Source organism: Acomys minous, assembly GCF_964271855.1.
Source record: "Acomys minous genome assembly, chromosome: 1".
Taxonomy (NCBI): Eukaryota; Metazoa; Chordata; class Mammalia; order Rodentia; family Muridae; genus Acomys; species Acomys minous.
In genome coordinates this window covers 3814606-3828862 of record NC_140483.1, presented here as the reverse complement: position 1 = coordinate 3828862, position 14257 = coordinate 3814606, and the positions used below count along the sequence as shown (strand labels likewise).

General features: G+C 45.1%; 1 protein-coding gene across 2 annotated transcripts in view; it reads left to right on the top strand.

Moving 5' to 3' along the window:
- LPGAT1 (lysophosphatidylglycerol acyltransferase 1) overlaps positions 1-14257 on the top strand; it is a 74014-nt gene that overhangs the window by 41633 nt on the left and 18124 nt on the right. For both annotated transcript variants that reach the window (XM_084788614.1, XM_084788613.1), the window contains 3 exons: positions 1898-1993; positions 6875-7148; positions 10237-10363. In XM_084788614.1, coding sequence (XP_084644740.1) covers positions 1898-1993; positions 6875-7148; positions 10237-10363 — 497 coding nt within the window. The remainder of the gene's footprint in view (positions 1-1897; positions 1994-6874; positions 7149-10236; positions 10364-14257) is intronic.

Genomic DNA, 14257 nt, shown 5'->3' with positions numbered 1-14257 from the left:
TCTTGCCTTTATAAATGTGGTGGTAAGTATTAATGTCTGGTTTTTTTTCTTTATATATACGTTTACATAATTTAATATTTGGAGTTTTTTATATTTGTCATTTTCCTTTAAAATTTTTTTTATATTTCTTTTTCTTTTTAAGGTTTATTTATTTAGCATATATACACAGTATTTTGCCTGCATGTACACCAGAAGAGGGCACCAGATCTCATTATAGATGGTTGTGAGCCACCATGTGGTTACTGGGAATTGAACTCAGGACCTCTGGAAGAACAGCCAGTGCTCTTAGCCTCTGAGCCATCTCTCCAGCCCAACATTTGTCATTTTCTTAATTGAGACTGTAACCTTCATTTTATTTAAGGTTTATAGCAAGGAATGCTTATTTCCTTAGTAGGAGAGAACAGTTAAGCAGTTCATTAATTAGATACTATTTATATTAATCTTAGAATTTTAAATTTGGTAAAAAGTCTTCTCTCAATATGAGAATTAACTCGTCAGCAATGAATAATGCGGTTTCTTGTGATTAAAGACTGAGACAGAGCTGGGCATGGTGGCACACGCCTGTAATCCCAGCACTTGAGAGGCAGAGGCAGGAGGATTGCCGTGAGTTCGAGGCCAGCCTGGTCTACAAAGCGAGTCCAGGACAGACAGGGCTACACAGAGAAAACCAGGAGAAAAAAAAAAGACTAAATTATCTTAAATATAATGCTAGCAGAGAGTATGGACTTGGACAAACTAGCAGTCTTAATAACAGAATGTATGTCATTGTGTTACACTATTTTATGAATACTTTAATGGTTTTATTGTTTTAGTCCAGTATAATTTTATGAGTTAGAAGAATTACCAGAGAACTCCTTTAGATAGAAGAGTATTTGAAATCGTTAGGTGGCTGTTGCAAAAATTTCTTCTCAGAGGAGACTTAAGAACATTTACCCCTCCCTATAAGGTCTCAGTGACAGAGACATGATTCCACAAAGTCTGAGGAACCAAGGAATTTTGGGGGCATACTTAGAAAGCATAGGTGGGGGGGCTACTTAAAGGGGTACTGCTGCTTCCCAAATAAGCCACTTCTAAACAGCCTCTATCCAGTAGGGATGAGGGCTTCCTGGTAGCCAGACAGAAGGAAGTAGCTACTTGCACCTAAGGAAGAGTTGCTTACAATACCTTGTAACCCTCTCTGCCTCTTGATGAGGGGATGTCTACATTCAGCAAACCCAGTGGGATGATAAGCCTTTTCCAGGGGACCATAGCGGAACTTACCAAGATGGCTTGCCTCAGTGGACAGTAACTCAGAGCAATGGATCATGGGTAAAAGCATTGTCCATGCAAGCCTGACAAGCCCAAGTTTGACCCCTGGAACCCACAGCAGAAAAGAAAGCCTGCTCCCAGTCATTACACTATGAATTCTCTCTGTGTGTGTACATGGAGTAACAGTAATTAAAATAGTTAACAGTTAAAAGAAGAAATCCTTGAGTCCAGATGTAATAAACCAATTCAGCTTCATTTTTTATGTATACTTATGACTTAGGGTTCGAACATTAGGAATCAAGACTTACAATTTTTTATATAAGATATTAGTAACTGTGCTGAATTTGTAGAAATAACATTATTTTTAAAATATTTACAATACTAAATGGACTTAGCAGGCTGGATTTGTGTGTGTGTGTATGTGTGTGTGTAACAACAGTAACTAAGGAAGAGGTCATGAACTTGAGAGGGAATAGGAAGTTGGAAGGGTAGAAATTATGTAAATGCAATATTCATATGGAATTATCAAAAGAATAAAAAATAAATTTTAAAATATGCTTGCATGCTTATCTGGAAAGTATGGAGACGTGGCTAGAGTGTACAAGACTCTCCAACTCTGAAATGACCGTGTCTGCATTAAATGCCTCAGGTTGTCGCTCAGATGATGTGGCTGATGGATCACATCTTCAAGTACACAAACTTTGGAATTGTCTCTCTGATTCACGGAGACTTCTTTATAAGGCAGGTGAGTGGTGCCAGCTGGCCAAGTGGGCCCTGTTCTCTGGCCTTGGCTTTTCCTCTGAATCTTCGTTCTGTAAACATCTATTTCAACCTCGAGTTAAATATGCATGATGAAGCACCTGCCACACTCCTGCTCTTCAAATCCTTAGCTAAGTGACTGGGCACGTTAAGTGCTCAGTTTCCTCATTTTTCACATGAGAACAGTGGACACTCTCCCTCAGATTGTTGTGGGGATCAGGTGAGTTAAACATGTAAAGCACACAGAAAGCACTCTCCTACCACGAGCACTGTCCTACCACGAGCACTGTCCTACCACGAGCACTCTCCTACCACGAGCACTGTCCTACCACGAGCACACTGTCCTACCACGAGCACACTGTCCTCCCACGAGCACTGTCCTCCCACGAGCACTGTCCTACCACGAGTACTGTCCTACCACGAGCACTGTCCTACCACGAGCACTGTCCTACCACAAGCACTGTCCTCCCACGAGCACACTATCCTACCACGAGCACACTGTCCTCCCACGAGCGCACTGTCCTCCCACGAGCGCACTGTCCTCCCACGAGCACTGTCCTCCCACGAGCACACTGTCCTCCCATGAGCACACTGTCCTCCCACGAGCACACTATCCTCCCACGAGCACACTGTCCTCCCACGAGCGCACTGTCCTACCACGAGCACACTGTCCTCCCACGAGCACACTGTCCTCCCACGAGCACACTATCCTCCCACGAGCACACTGTCCTCCCACGAGCACACTGTCCTACCACGAGCACACTGTCCTACCACGAGCACTGTCCTACCACGAGCACTGTCCTACCATGAGCACTGTCCTCCCACGAGCACTCTCCTCCCACGAGCACTGTCCTACCACGAGCACTGTCCTTCCACGAGCACTGTCCTCCCACGAGCACTGTCCTACCACGAGCACTGTCCTACCACGAGCACTCTCCTCCCACGAGCACTGTCCTACCACGAGCACTGTCCTCCCACGAGCACTGTCCTCCCACGAGCACTGTCCTACCACGAGCACTCTCCTACCACAAGCACTGTCCTCCCACGAGCACACTGTCCTCCCACGAGCACACTGTCCTACCACGAGCACTGTCCTACCACGAGCACTGTCCTCCCATGAGCACACTGTCCTACCACGAGCACTGTCCTACCACGAGCACACTGTCCTACCACGAGCACTGTCCTACCACGAGCACTGTCCTACCACGAGCACTGTCCTCCCACGAGCACTCTCCTACCACGAGCACTCTCCTACCACAAGCACTGTCCTACCACGAGCACTGTCCTCCCACGAGCTCACTGTCTTTCCACGAGCACTGTCCTCCCACGAGCTCACTGTCCTCCCATGAGCACTGTCCTCCCACGAGCACTGTCCTACCACGAGCACTGTCCTACCACGAGCTCACTGTCCTCCCACGAGCACTGTCCTCCCACGAGCACTGTCCTACCACGAGCACTGTCCTACCACGAGCACTCTCCTCCCACGAGCACTGTCCTACCACGAGCACTGTCCTACCACGAGCACTGTCCTACCACGAGCACTGTCCTACCACGAGCACTCTCCTACCACGAGCACTCTCCTCCCACGAGCACTGTCCTACCACGAGCACTGTCCTCCCACGAGCACACTGTCCTACCACGAGCACTGTCCTACCACGAGCACTGTCCTACCACGAGCACACTGTCCTACCACGAGCACTGTCCTCCCACGAGCACTGTCCTACCACGAGCACTGTCCTACCACGAGCACTGTCCTCCCACGAGCACTCTCCTACCACGAGCACTGTCCTACCACGAGCACTGTCCTCCCACGAGCTCACTGTCTTCCCACGAGCACTGTCCTCCCATGAGCTCACTGTCCTCCCACGAGCACTGTCCTCCCACGAGCACACTGTCCTACCACGAGCTCACTGTCCTCCCACGAGCACTGTCCTACCACGAGCACTGTCCTACCACGAGCTCACTGTCCTCCCACGAGCACTGTCCTCCCACGAGCACACTGTCCTCCTACGAGCACTGTCCTACCACGAGCTCACTGTCCTCCCACGAGCGCACTGTCCTACCACGAGCGCACTGTCCTACCACGAGCACAGTGTCCTCCCACGAGCACTGTCCTACCACGAGCACAGTGTCCTACCACGAGCGCACTGTCCTTACCTAACTTCTACCGTCTGTTATTTGCAGTACCCTGTTATATGGTAAGAAGATAATCTCAATCACCAGTAGGGAGATTATTAATAAGTAAATATCTAGAATAATAACAATGATGATGATGATGATAGGAAATGGTGGGGGAGTTCATAGTGAGACAAGCGAGTACATCAGATTTCTGTAAATCCGGTAACTTTCAGAGGAGACTGTAGTGTGGGATGTGGATGCGATGGAGGTGGGATAGGAAGGGCTGTCGGCTCAGGGAGCAGTCTCGTGTAGGCAGGAGAAGTGTGGCCTCTTCCCAGTCAGCACCGCCCTGACTGCGGCATTCTTCTCAGCCACAGGAGTCTCACAGTTCCTTCTTCGTAGCGGGGAACACCGTGTATAGCGTGCCTGTGGACGGCAGCGCCGTGACTCTCTGCTGTCCGTGTACTTGACAACTTTAATCCTGGGCCAGGCACAGTGGCGCACGCATGTTATCCCAGCACTGGGGAGGCAGAGGCAGGCAGAGCTTTGCGAGTTCGAGGCCAGCCTGGTCTACAAAGTGAGTCCAGGACAGACAAGGCTATTAACACAGAGAAACCCTGTCTCGAAAAACAAAAACAAACAAATAACTATTTTAATCTTGATTGTATGTTCTGTGCATGAAAAGTACTTAATGAATGCCTGATGGAACCACACATAAAGACAAGCCAGTAGTAAGTAGAAAGCACAGAAGCACACAACAGGAAAGTCAACAGCGTGTGGTGCCGTGGGAGAGCCAGACAATCTCTTACACAGTGGAGTCTGAGCAGATGACTGATGCATAAAATGGTGTGACAGTTGACGTTAGTGGTGTGCCCTGGGTGTAAAAGTGTACGCTCAGACCTTTTCCATTTAATGGCAGTCAAGGTTGTGAATGCATACAGACTATTTCAGAGTAAGTGAAAATTAATTTCTAAAAGAGCAACATTTTCGCCACAGAGATTAGTAGTAAAAATTCTATAACATGTGAATGAATGGTATAGGAAAGGTGGTAATTTAGCCAAATGTGTCGGTGCGTGGCTGTGCTCCCAGGACTTAGAGCCTGAGGTAAGTGGGAGCACAGAGAACTCAAGGTCATTCGACAGCAAATTCAAGGCCAGACTGGGACACGTGAGGCCCTCCCTCAAAAGCAAGGGGGAAAGTTGTTAAATTTTCTAATAAAAATCTTGATTCAGTAAATGGTTTGTTTCGTTTTGGTTTGGTTTGGTTTTGGTTTTTCGAGACAGGGTTTCCGTGTGTAGCCTTGGCTGTCCTGGACTTGCTTTGTAGGCCAGGCTGGCCTCGAACTCATAGAGATCTGCCTGCCTCTGCGTCCCGAGTGCTGGGATTAAAGGTGTGTGCCACCACACCCGGCTCCAGTGGTTTTAAGTCTTTTTTTTTTTTTAACTTCTTATATATTTGATCTGAAGACTGAAAGTACCCTGGCTGCTTTAAGCAGCTGTGTAACCACACCGACAGAAGGGTGGCTTCTTATCCCGGCTGGGCCTAGGGCTTTGTCCTGTCGCTGCTCTCCACCTCCTCTCCTCTGCTCCATCCCGCCGCCCTGCTGTCTGCTTCCAGCAATTTCCCTGCCCGTGTCTGGTCTTCCTGAGTCCTGCAGCAAACATGATCAGGCTCTCTCTCGGCTCCTGCCTTAGGTCCCCAACTTTCCTCCAGTGGACTTTTCTTTTTTTTTTTTTAATCATGGAAGTCAGTACAACTTGGCTGCTGTATACATAAGAGCTGGGCTTACTTGTAATATAAGTAAGATTATGACATTTCCTTGCTCAAAACAATCCAGTGCTATTTGCATTTGACGCATCTCACTGTGGCGGCTGGAGTTCAGTTATGAGTCCTCACTGCTCTTGCGGAGGACCTGGGATTGGTTCCCAGAACTGAAATCAGGCAGATCACAGCCACCATCCAGTCGCAGGCCATCCAAATCCGTCAGGCTTCCCTGAGCATTTGTAGATAAGCAGTGTACATAAGCACAGTGCGCACACACACACAAGAAAGCAGATAGTACAGCACAGCCCCAGGCACAAAGCCCTTTCTACTTTGTCACCTGCCACCGTTGTCCCCTCCATGTTGGTGAGGGCTCTGTTTTCTGTTCTTGTTGTTTGTTCTTAAGGCGTAGTCCCACTGTGTAGTCCTGGTTTGAAACTCACAAGGTAAACTAGGCTAGTCTTGAACTCACAGAGCTCTGCCCACCTCTGCCTACCGTACTGGGATGTGCAGCCCCCTCCAGGTCCCAACAGACCACGCATGTCCCCACCCTGGGCCTGTGTCTTTTTACTCCTCTCATTTGGAGTATCTGCCTTTCATCTCTGTGTGGCTTATTCCTCTCATATTATCTGTCAGTTCTTTGTCTGTCACCTCTTTGCATCAACTCGCCTTGCTCATCCTGAATCTTTGTATCCCTCTTGTTCCTTTCTTCTTAAAGCATATCGCCAGTGGAATGAATGCGCCACATACAGTGCTCCTGTTCACTCCCTGTTTCTGGTATTGGACTACACTTACGACTAGTAGCCACCACGTGACGTTCTTTCGTATAAGTCTGAATAGTTCTCCTCCTTTACCAGTCCATTCAAGAGGAGAAATAGCCCGGAGAGCACTGTTCTGTCCTGTGATTGGGTCTCAGTTTTGCTTGTATCTGATCGTGGGGCAATTTAACCTCAGCTGTTCCTGTCCTTGCTGTGTGTCTGCCTCCTAGGGAAGAGCCCATCGTGACCAACAGCTGCTCGTTCTCAAGAGGCACCTAGAACAAAATTACAGGAGCAGAGACCGAAAGTGGATTGTTCTGTTTCCTGAAGGGGGCTTCCTCAGGAAAAGGAGAGAAACAAGCCAGGCATTTGCCAAGAAAAATAACTTGCCATTTCTTACACATGTCACTTTGCCAAGGTTTGGGGCAACAAACATTATCCTGAATGCGCTTGTGGCACCGCAGGAAAATGGAAGCCCAGCAGGAGGAGACGCTCGAGGCTTAGGTGGGTGCCATAGCATTGTCTTGTCTCATTGAGCTGAAACGTTTCTAGACTTCTAATTCTTTTTTGCTTTTTGTTTTTTGCTTTTTAAAATTTATTTTCATTTCACGTGTGTTGGTGTTTTGCCTGTGTGAGGGAGTCAGATCCTCTAGAACTGGGGTTAACAGTTGTGAGCAGCCAGTGTTCTTAAGCACTGAGCCACCGCTCCGTCTGGGTGTTTTGTTTGCTTAGCTGCTTTGGGGCTTTGGAGACAGAATCTCTTTATGTAGTCTTGGGCTGTCCTGGAACTATATAAACCAGGCTGGTCTCAAACTCAGAGAGATTTGTCTGCCTCGTCTTCCCAGTGCTGGGATCAAAGTCTTTTTTGTTTGGTTGGGTTGTTTGTTTGTTTGTTTGTTTGTTTGTTTGAGACAGGGTCTCTTTGTGTATCCTTAGCTGTTCTGGACTCACTTTGTAGACGAGGCTGGCCTCGCACTAAGAGCGATCTGTCTGCCTCCGCCTTTTGAGCGCTGGGATGGATTGAAGGCGTGTGCCACCATGCCCAGCGGGACTAAAGTCTTACACCACCAAGCCTGGCCCAGTTCTTTTTAAATAACTTGACAATTAGAATTAATAGTCAGGGGGAGGATGAAGTTATGATCCCTTCATATTTCTCTTTAAAGTAGTCAACACTTACAATAATGCACATAATAATTATAAGTGTGTACTCAAAGATGTCTTCCCTGCCTACCTGACCTGACTTAGGGTGATTTCCATCACTAATGATGCAAGTTACATTTTACTTATTGAATCTAGAAGGTTTTACTTGCTTTTAACAGACAACAAAGTTAATGTAATTTGTCAGCATTTATTAAGACCCTTAAAGACTCAGTCATCCTCTTACAAATACTTATCAAAAGGAGAAAATAAATTAGGCACGATGGCTTATGCCAGTAATTCTAATACTGGTGAATCTGAGGAGAAGGAAGAGGATTGCCTTTGAGTTGAAGGCCAGTCTGGGATGCATAGTAAATTCTAGGTCAGCCTAGGCTGTAAAATGAGACTTTATGTCTAAAATAAATAATCATAATCTGCATCTAGGTGATGACACTTGTCACACGTTTGTTTATACTAAACCAGCCAGAGGGTACATGGTTCCCACGTGTCCATGTACCATATTTTTCAGACTATAAGACGCACCTGACCATAAGACGCACCCAGTTTTTAGAGCAGTAAAACAAGAAAAACAGTAAAAACAGCAATCAGACCATAAGGCGCACCCTAATTTCCCCCTCACCTTTGGAGACATAAAAATGTGTCTTATGGTCCGAAAAATGTGGTAACACAGTGATACAAATGACACATGTGGAGAGGTGAGTTGTCTGGCAAAGTTCTTATGTTGCAGGTGTGGTGGAGAGAGACAACATACAGATCTCCTGAAAATAATGTGAGCTTCAACTAAACCATCAGAGCAGGGAACAAGTGACAGGAAGACACCAGCATGCTAGCAGAGATGCCCCAGAGCTGTGACACTGTGGCTCATTCTCCGGAGTTTTAGAATAACAGGCCCAACTTTTGAAATCGCCAAGAAAGAGTGAGCAGCACTCAGTGATGCAGCGCCTGAGGAGCAGGCAGCAACTCAGGAAGCTGTGTGGGCAGCAGCAGGAGCAGCCCCATCCAAGCACTTGGGCTGCAAACACCTTCTGAGGAACAGCTCAGAGAGGTTCAGGAGGCCTGTTCCTTCCATAGCAGTTTTTAATTATTTTAGTATTATTTAAGTAAATGTTGATGTGATTGGCTCTCAGAAAAGCTTTCAGATTCTGTACAGAGCAGATGTAGAAATAATGCCCATGAAATTGCAGTGCATTTTCCTTTTCATTTGCTTTCTTCAAGTAGCTACTTGGCAGTCAGCTTTCTTAGTCTCTTATAGTCTCTTAAAAAGGCAAACTGAAAGGGTCTTTTAATAGAAAAACAAAGTTGAGAGTAGCTTCACTGGGAGACACTGTGGCAACGCCTTCCAGACAGTCCACTAAAGAGACTGCTGTCTGCACAGCCCACCAGGCAGTGCCCAGTGGAGGTCTAGATCAAAAGGACAGTTTCGATAACAGTTGCCTAGTAACGAAGAAAGCGACCCCTCTCAGATAGCCGCAGTTTCTATTTATAAGAAAGTTTAAGCCGGGCGTGGTGTGGTGGTGCACGCCTTTAATCCCCGATCTAGGGAGGCAGAGGCAAGAGGATCACTGTGAGTTCAAGGCCAACCTAGTCTACAAAGCAAGTCCAGGACAGCCAAGGCTACACAAAGAGACCCTGTCTCGAAAAAACAAAAAACAAAACAAAACAAAACAAAAACCAGAAACAGACTAAACAGAGTTTTCCCGTCTCCTCTCACAATGGTGTCTACCAGTCATTGCTTCTGAAGGGCAGGGCAGTAAGACTGCTTTATTTTTTTGTAACTCTTGCTGAAATTGAGGAAGCTTCTACCCTCACCCCCCCCCCCCAGATAAGAACAGTACCCAATACTAATGTATGTCTAAGTGCTTGATTTTATTTCCATTTTTTCTGAATTTGTTAATGTCCCCTAAGTACTAACATTGTAAATCATGACTTGTTTTCATTTACTGGTTGTTGTTTTGTTTTTTGTTTTGGTTTTTCGAGACAGGGTTTCTCTGTGTAGCCTTGGCTGCCCTGGACTCGCTTTGTAGATCAGGCTGGCTTCGAACTCACAGCGATCCGCCTGCCTCTGCCTCCCAAGTGCTGGGATTAAAGGCGTGCGCCACCACGCCCGGCTACTGGTAGGTTTTGATGTGTGCTTTGCCTTCTGATCTTCTTTGGCTCTTTCATTTAGGAGTGATAATATATAACAAGACCTTATGCTGAAGACTTGAATGAGCTGTGTATAGTAAATAGTAGTGTTCCGCTGTTTGTTTTGAAGTTAACCCACTTTATAGTAAGAAGCCTTCATTTTATGCTAAGTGCACCTTGTGAGCAGGAACAGAGTTCACCTTTTATCTCAAAACCAAGGCACATTAGTGTGCCTCAGCTGCAGGCGTGTTCTGTTCTGCGTGCAGGCACAGAAAACCTCACCCAACTCAAGGCACCATTTTTTTTTCAGAATGCAAATCAAGAGGACTCCAGTGGATAATAGATACAACCATAGCTTATCCCAAAGCGGAACCAATAGATATTCAGACCTGGATCCTTGGATACAGGAGACCAACGGTCACTCATGTTCACTACAGGTCAGTGTTGTGGCTCAGTGAGTGTCTAGCAGAGCTACCTCAGGGCACTCTGAGAGCTTTGATACCGAACTTAACCAGATGGTGGGAATAGTGACATGGTTCATGTTTATAGGAAATAAAAATCATTCTTATGTTGAATTTTTAATAATGGAAATATGTTTGAAGTAGTTATTTTCACTGATGATAAAGATTTCTAAAACCAGTGTTCCATGGCAGTGTGATTATTCAGTTACCTGACATGCTTGAGTAAAAGTACTGTAAAGAGTAAGCATCAAGGATAGATATATTCGTGGGTGTTAAGTAAACATTAATAGAAATTAATTTTTTCAAAAGAATTAATTGTTATACTATTTCTGAATGCAGTTCTTGATAACTCAGGTACATTGTACCTATAAAAAATTTTTTCAAGATTTATATATTTATCATTACGTATACAGCGCTCTGCCTGCATGTACTCCTGCAGGACAGAAGAGGGCATCAGATCACGTTATAGATGGCTGTGAGCCACCATGTGGTTGCTGGGAACTGAACTCAGGACCTCTGGAAGAGCAGCCAGTGCTCTCAACCACTGAGCCATCTCTCCAGCCCAAAAATTTTTTTTAATTTTCTTTTTAAAGTGTGTGTGTAGCTGGGTGGCACATGCCTTTAATCCCAGCACTTGGGAGGCAGAGATTGATCATTGTTAGTTCGAGGTCAACCTGGTGTACAAAGTGAGTCTAGGATAGCCAGGGCTATTGCACAGAAAAACCTTGTCTCAAAACAACAGCAAACTCTCTGTTCCCTGCTCTCACCCCTCTCCCTCCTTCTCCCCTCTTTCTACTCTCTTCCTCTTCCTCTGTCTCCGTCTCTTTCTCTCTGGGGTACCCCTCCCCCCTTTTCTCTCCATACTAACTTTAAAAACTTTATATATATATATATACATATATATATGTATATATATATATATATATTTGTGTGTGTGTGTGTGTGCAGGTGCTGGTAAATGTCAGTGATTGTGACCTGCCCAGTGTGGGTGCTGAGACTGGAACCCAGGTCCTCTGAAAGAATAGCAAGTGTTTTTAACCCCTGAACCATCTGTTCAGCCCCTACATTTAAATTTTTTAGTTTTACTATGCTGATGTCTATTGCATAAATAACAGCAAAGCATTTAGTGAATATTCTTAAGATTTATATGTTATATAAATCTATATAATTTCTTAATATACTTTTATATACACTTTTTGAATTTTATGTAAATGTATGAAGATGCTTGTCTGGTATGGTGAAGATGATCCGTGTATAATTTGGCCACTTTATAAGCTATTTAGCTTAACTCTGCTCAGAGACTTTAGCACATATCAGCAGACTTTGAGATGTAAGCAGTCGAGCCTCAGGAGGGGCGCAGCTACCACAAAGCCCCTGGGAGCAGGAGGAGAACTGCTCAGAGTCTACACTCATCAGCAGCAGGTGCATGTCTGCATGTGGGTTTCGTACTATTGCATCAGTATTCTTTAAATGCAGATGGGAGAATTTGAAGCTTAAATTTTACAACCAAGATGTTATAGTTTTTAGTTTTTGATGGGGGAGGAGTAACTAAAATTTAGGTGAGTATAGTGTGTGACTTAAAGAGTTCATGTACAAGGTAAAGTGTAAATGTTCGTTATTTTTATTCCATTTTACAAGTGTGTTTGTTTGTTTGTTTTGCTTTTTGGTCTTTTGGTTTTTTTGAGACAAAGTCTTTCTACATACCCCTGGCTGTCGTGGAACTCACTATGCAGAGCAGGCTGGCCTTAAACTCAGAGAGATCTACCATCTATCTCCTGAGTGCTAGGATTAAAGGTGGGCTCCACCATGCCTGGCAATTGTATATTTTATTTGAGGTAATGAATGCTTAATATATACACAGGAAGAGGCTCTGTTAACCATAGCCTGACTCCTCCTTCACTGTAGGGCAGTAAGACATCATTTGGGGCTAAAGAAAGGCTAGATTTACTTTAGTTTTTTAAAATTTTTGGTTATATTTTTAAATTTTAAACAAGGGTGAGATATTTCTGATTAGAATCAAAATTTCAAAAAGCAACATTCAAAACGTACATGCATGTGTGTTGGGGGCCTTATGTACATGCATGTGTGTTGCGTGTGTGCGTGCGTGCGTGTGCATGCCTGTGTATGTGAATGATACAAACTGATGGGATTAGGCCCCTTTCTCTTATAATGCGAAGAGATTACAAAGGAATCAAATGGAAAAAGAAGGAAAGGTACTGAAGGCTCTAAAGTCACATGGTTTTTGCCTCTGCCTCTGGAGTGCTGGTACATGTACCATCGTACCTTGCAACATGACTGAGTAGAGTGTTCACAAGAGTAAAAGCAAAAACAATCATGTACCTAGTATAAACAAATGTCTGCTTTATTCCAAAATGGGACAATGTATTAGAGATAGTGATCCTTTTGTTCAAAATTAGCTTATATTTTAATTTTTTAGATCTTGAGAAAAACTGAAACTTTAAGAATATTGGCATAAGCCGGGCATGATGGCACACGCCTTTAATCCCAGCACGCAGGAGGCAGAGGCAGGAGGATCGCTGTGAGTTCAAGGCCAGCCTGGTCTACAGAGCGAGTCCAAGACAGCCAAGGCTACACAGAGAAACCCTGTCTCAAAAGACCAAAAAAAAAAAAAAGAAAGAAAGAAAAAGAATATTGGCATGAGATGGCATGAGACATACTGATTGCTGAGTCATTACTGGAGAGAGAATATGAACGTATCAGGAAAATGCAAAATAAGGCAGAATGATATTATTTTATTCACCAGACTCAATTATCAGTGAAGCTGGGCCTGCAGACATGGCTTAGTGTTTGCAGCACTTGCTGCTCTTGCGGAGGATGCCCTGTCAGGTCCTGGTGCCTCTGCGGTGACCCCAGTGCCCTCTTCTTACTCTGAAGTCACCATTCATGTGTGTAGTACAAAGACACACATTCAGGAAAACACTTACACACAGGTAAATAAATCTAACCCTAAAAAGGTTTTTAAAAATCAGTGAGGTTATAGAGACATCAATACACAGTCATTGCATCTAATTTGAAGAGCAATTTGTCAGGATTCTTTAAAACCTCTATGATCCAGCCACTTTGTTTAGGGTATCAGACTCTAAAGAAAGACAGGTATTAATTTTGAGTTATTTTATATCTGACACCTGGATGGCTGCACTAGTATACCCAGTAGCACCTCTACCACTAAAGTGTGGCTTTCCCTGGACACACCCACGCGTCCAGCCTTCCCCTCCTGTAGCAGTGCTGTGCCCATCCTTCAACAATTAGAACCCTTGCCATCCAAGCATTAGGACTAGAGTTGAGATCCACAGCACACGGATAAAAGCCAGCTGCGGAGCTCATCATAATCCCAGCACGTGGGAGGGGAGCTGGGATCCCAGAGCGGCCTGGCAGCCTGATTTATAATGGCATTTTTGGTTCTGGTGGAAGACCCTGCCTCAGTGAACAAGTCGGAAAGTGATCAAGGAAGACCTCTCACATCAACCTTAGGCCTCCACGTGTGCACATGTGCACGCACCCTCACACACATACACACACATGCTTGGAGACATCCTGACTTGTCTGTTTCTTCCACATCTCATAGTCATTTGGTTCTAATCTCTTTGGTTCCAAATTCAAATATGTATCTTGGATCTGGCTATTTCATCTCACTGTGGCACCAGCTACCATCACCTCTGGCAGAGAGCTAGATGCAATTATGATGGCTTCTCTGTTTTCACCTCTGTCCCTTGTGGTGCTTTGACTGAGTATTATGCCCCCTCACGCTACCCTCTACCCCCACTTTATATGCTTTGTCCCCAGCTGGTGAACTGCTTGAAAGGATTAGGAGGTGTGGCCTTGTTGGAGTTGTGTGTCGCATGTCACTGG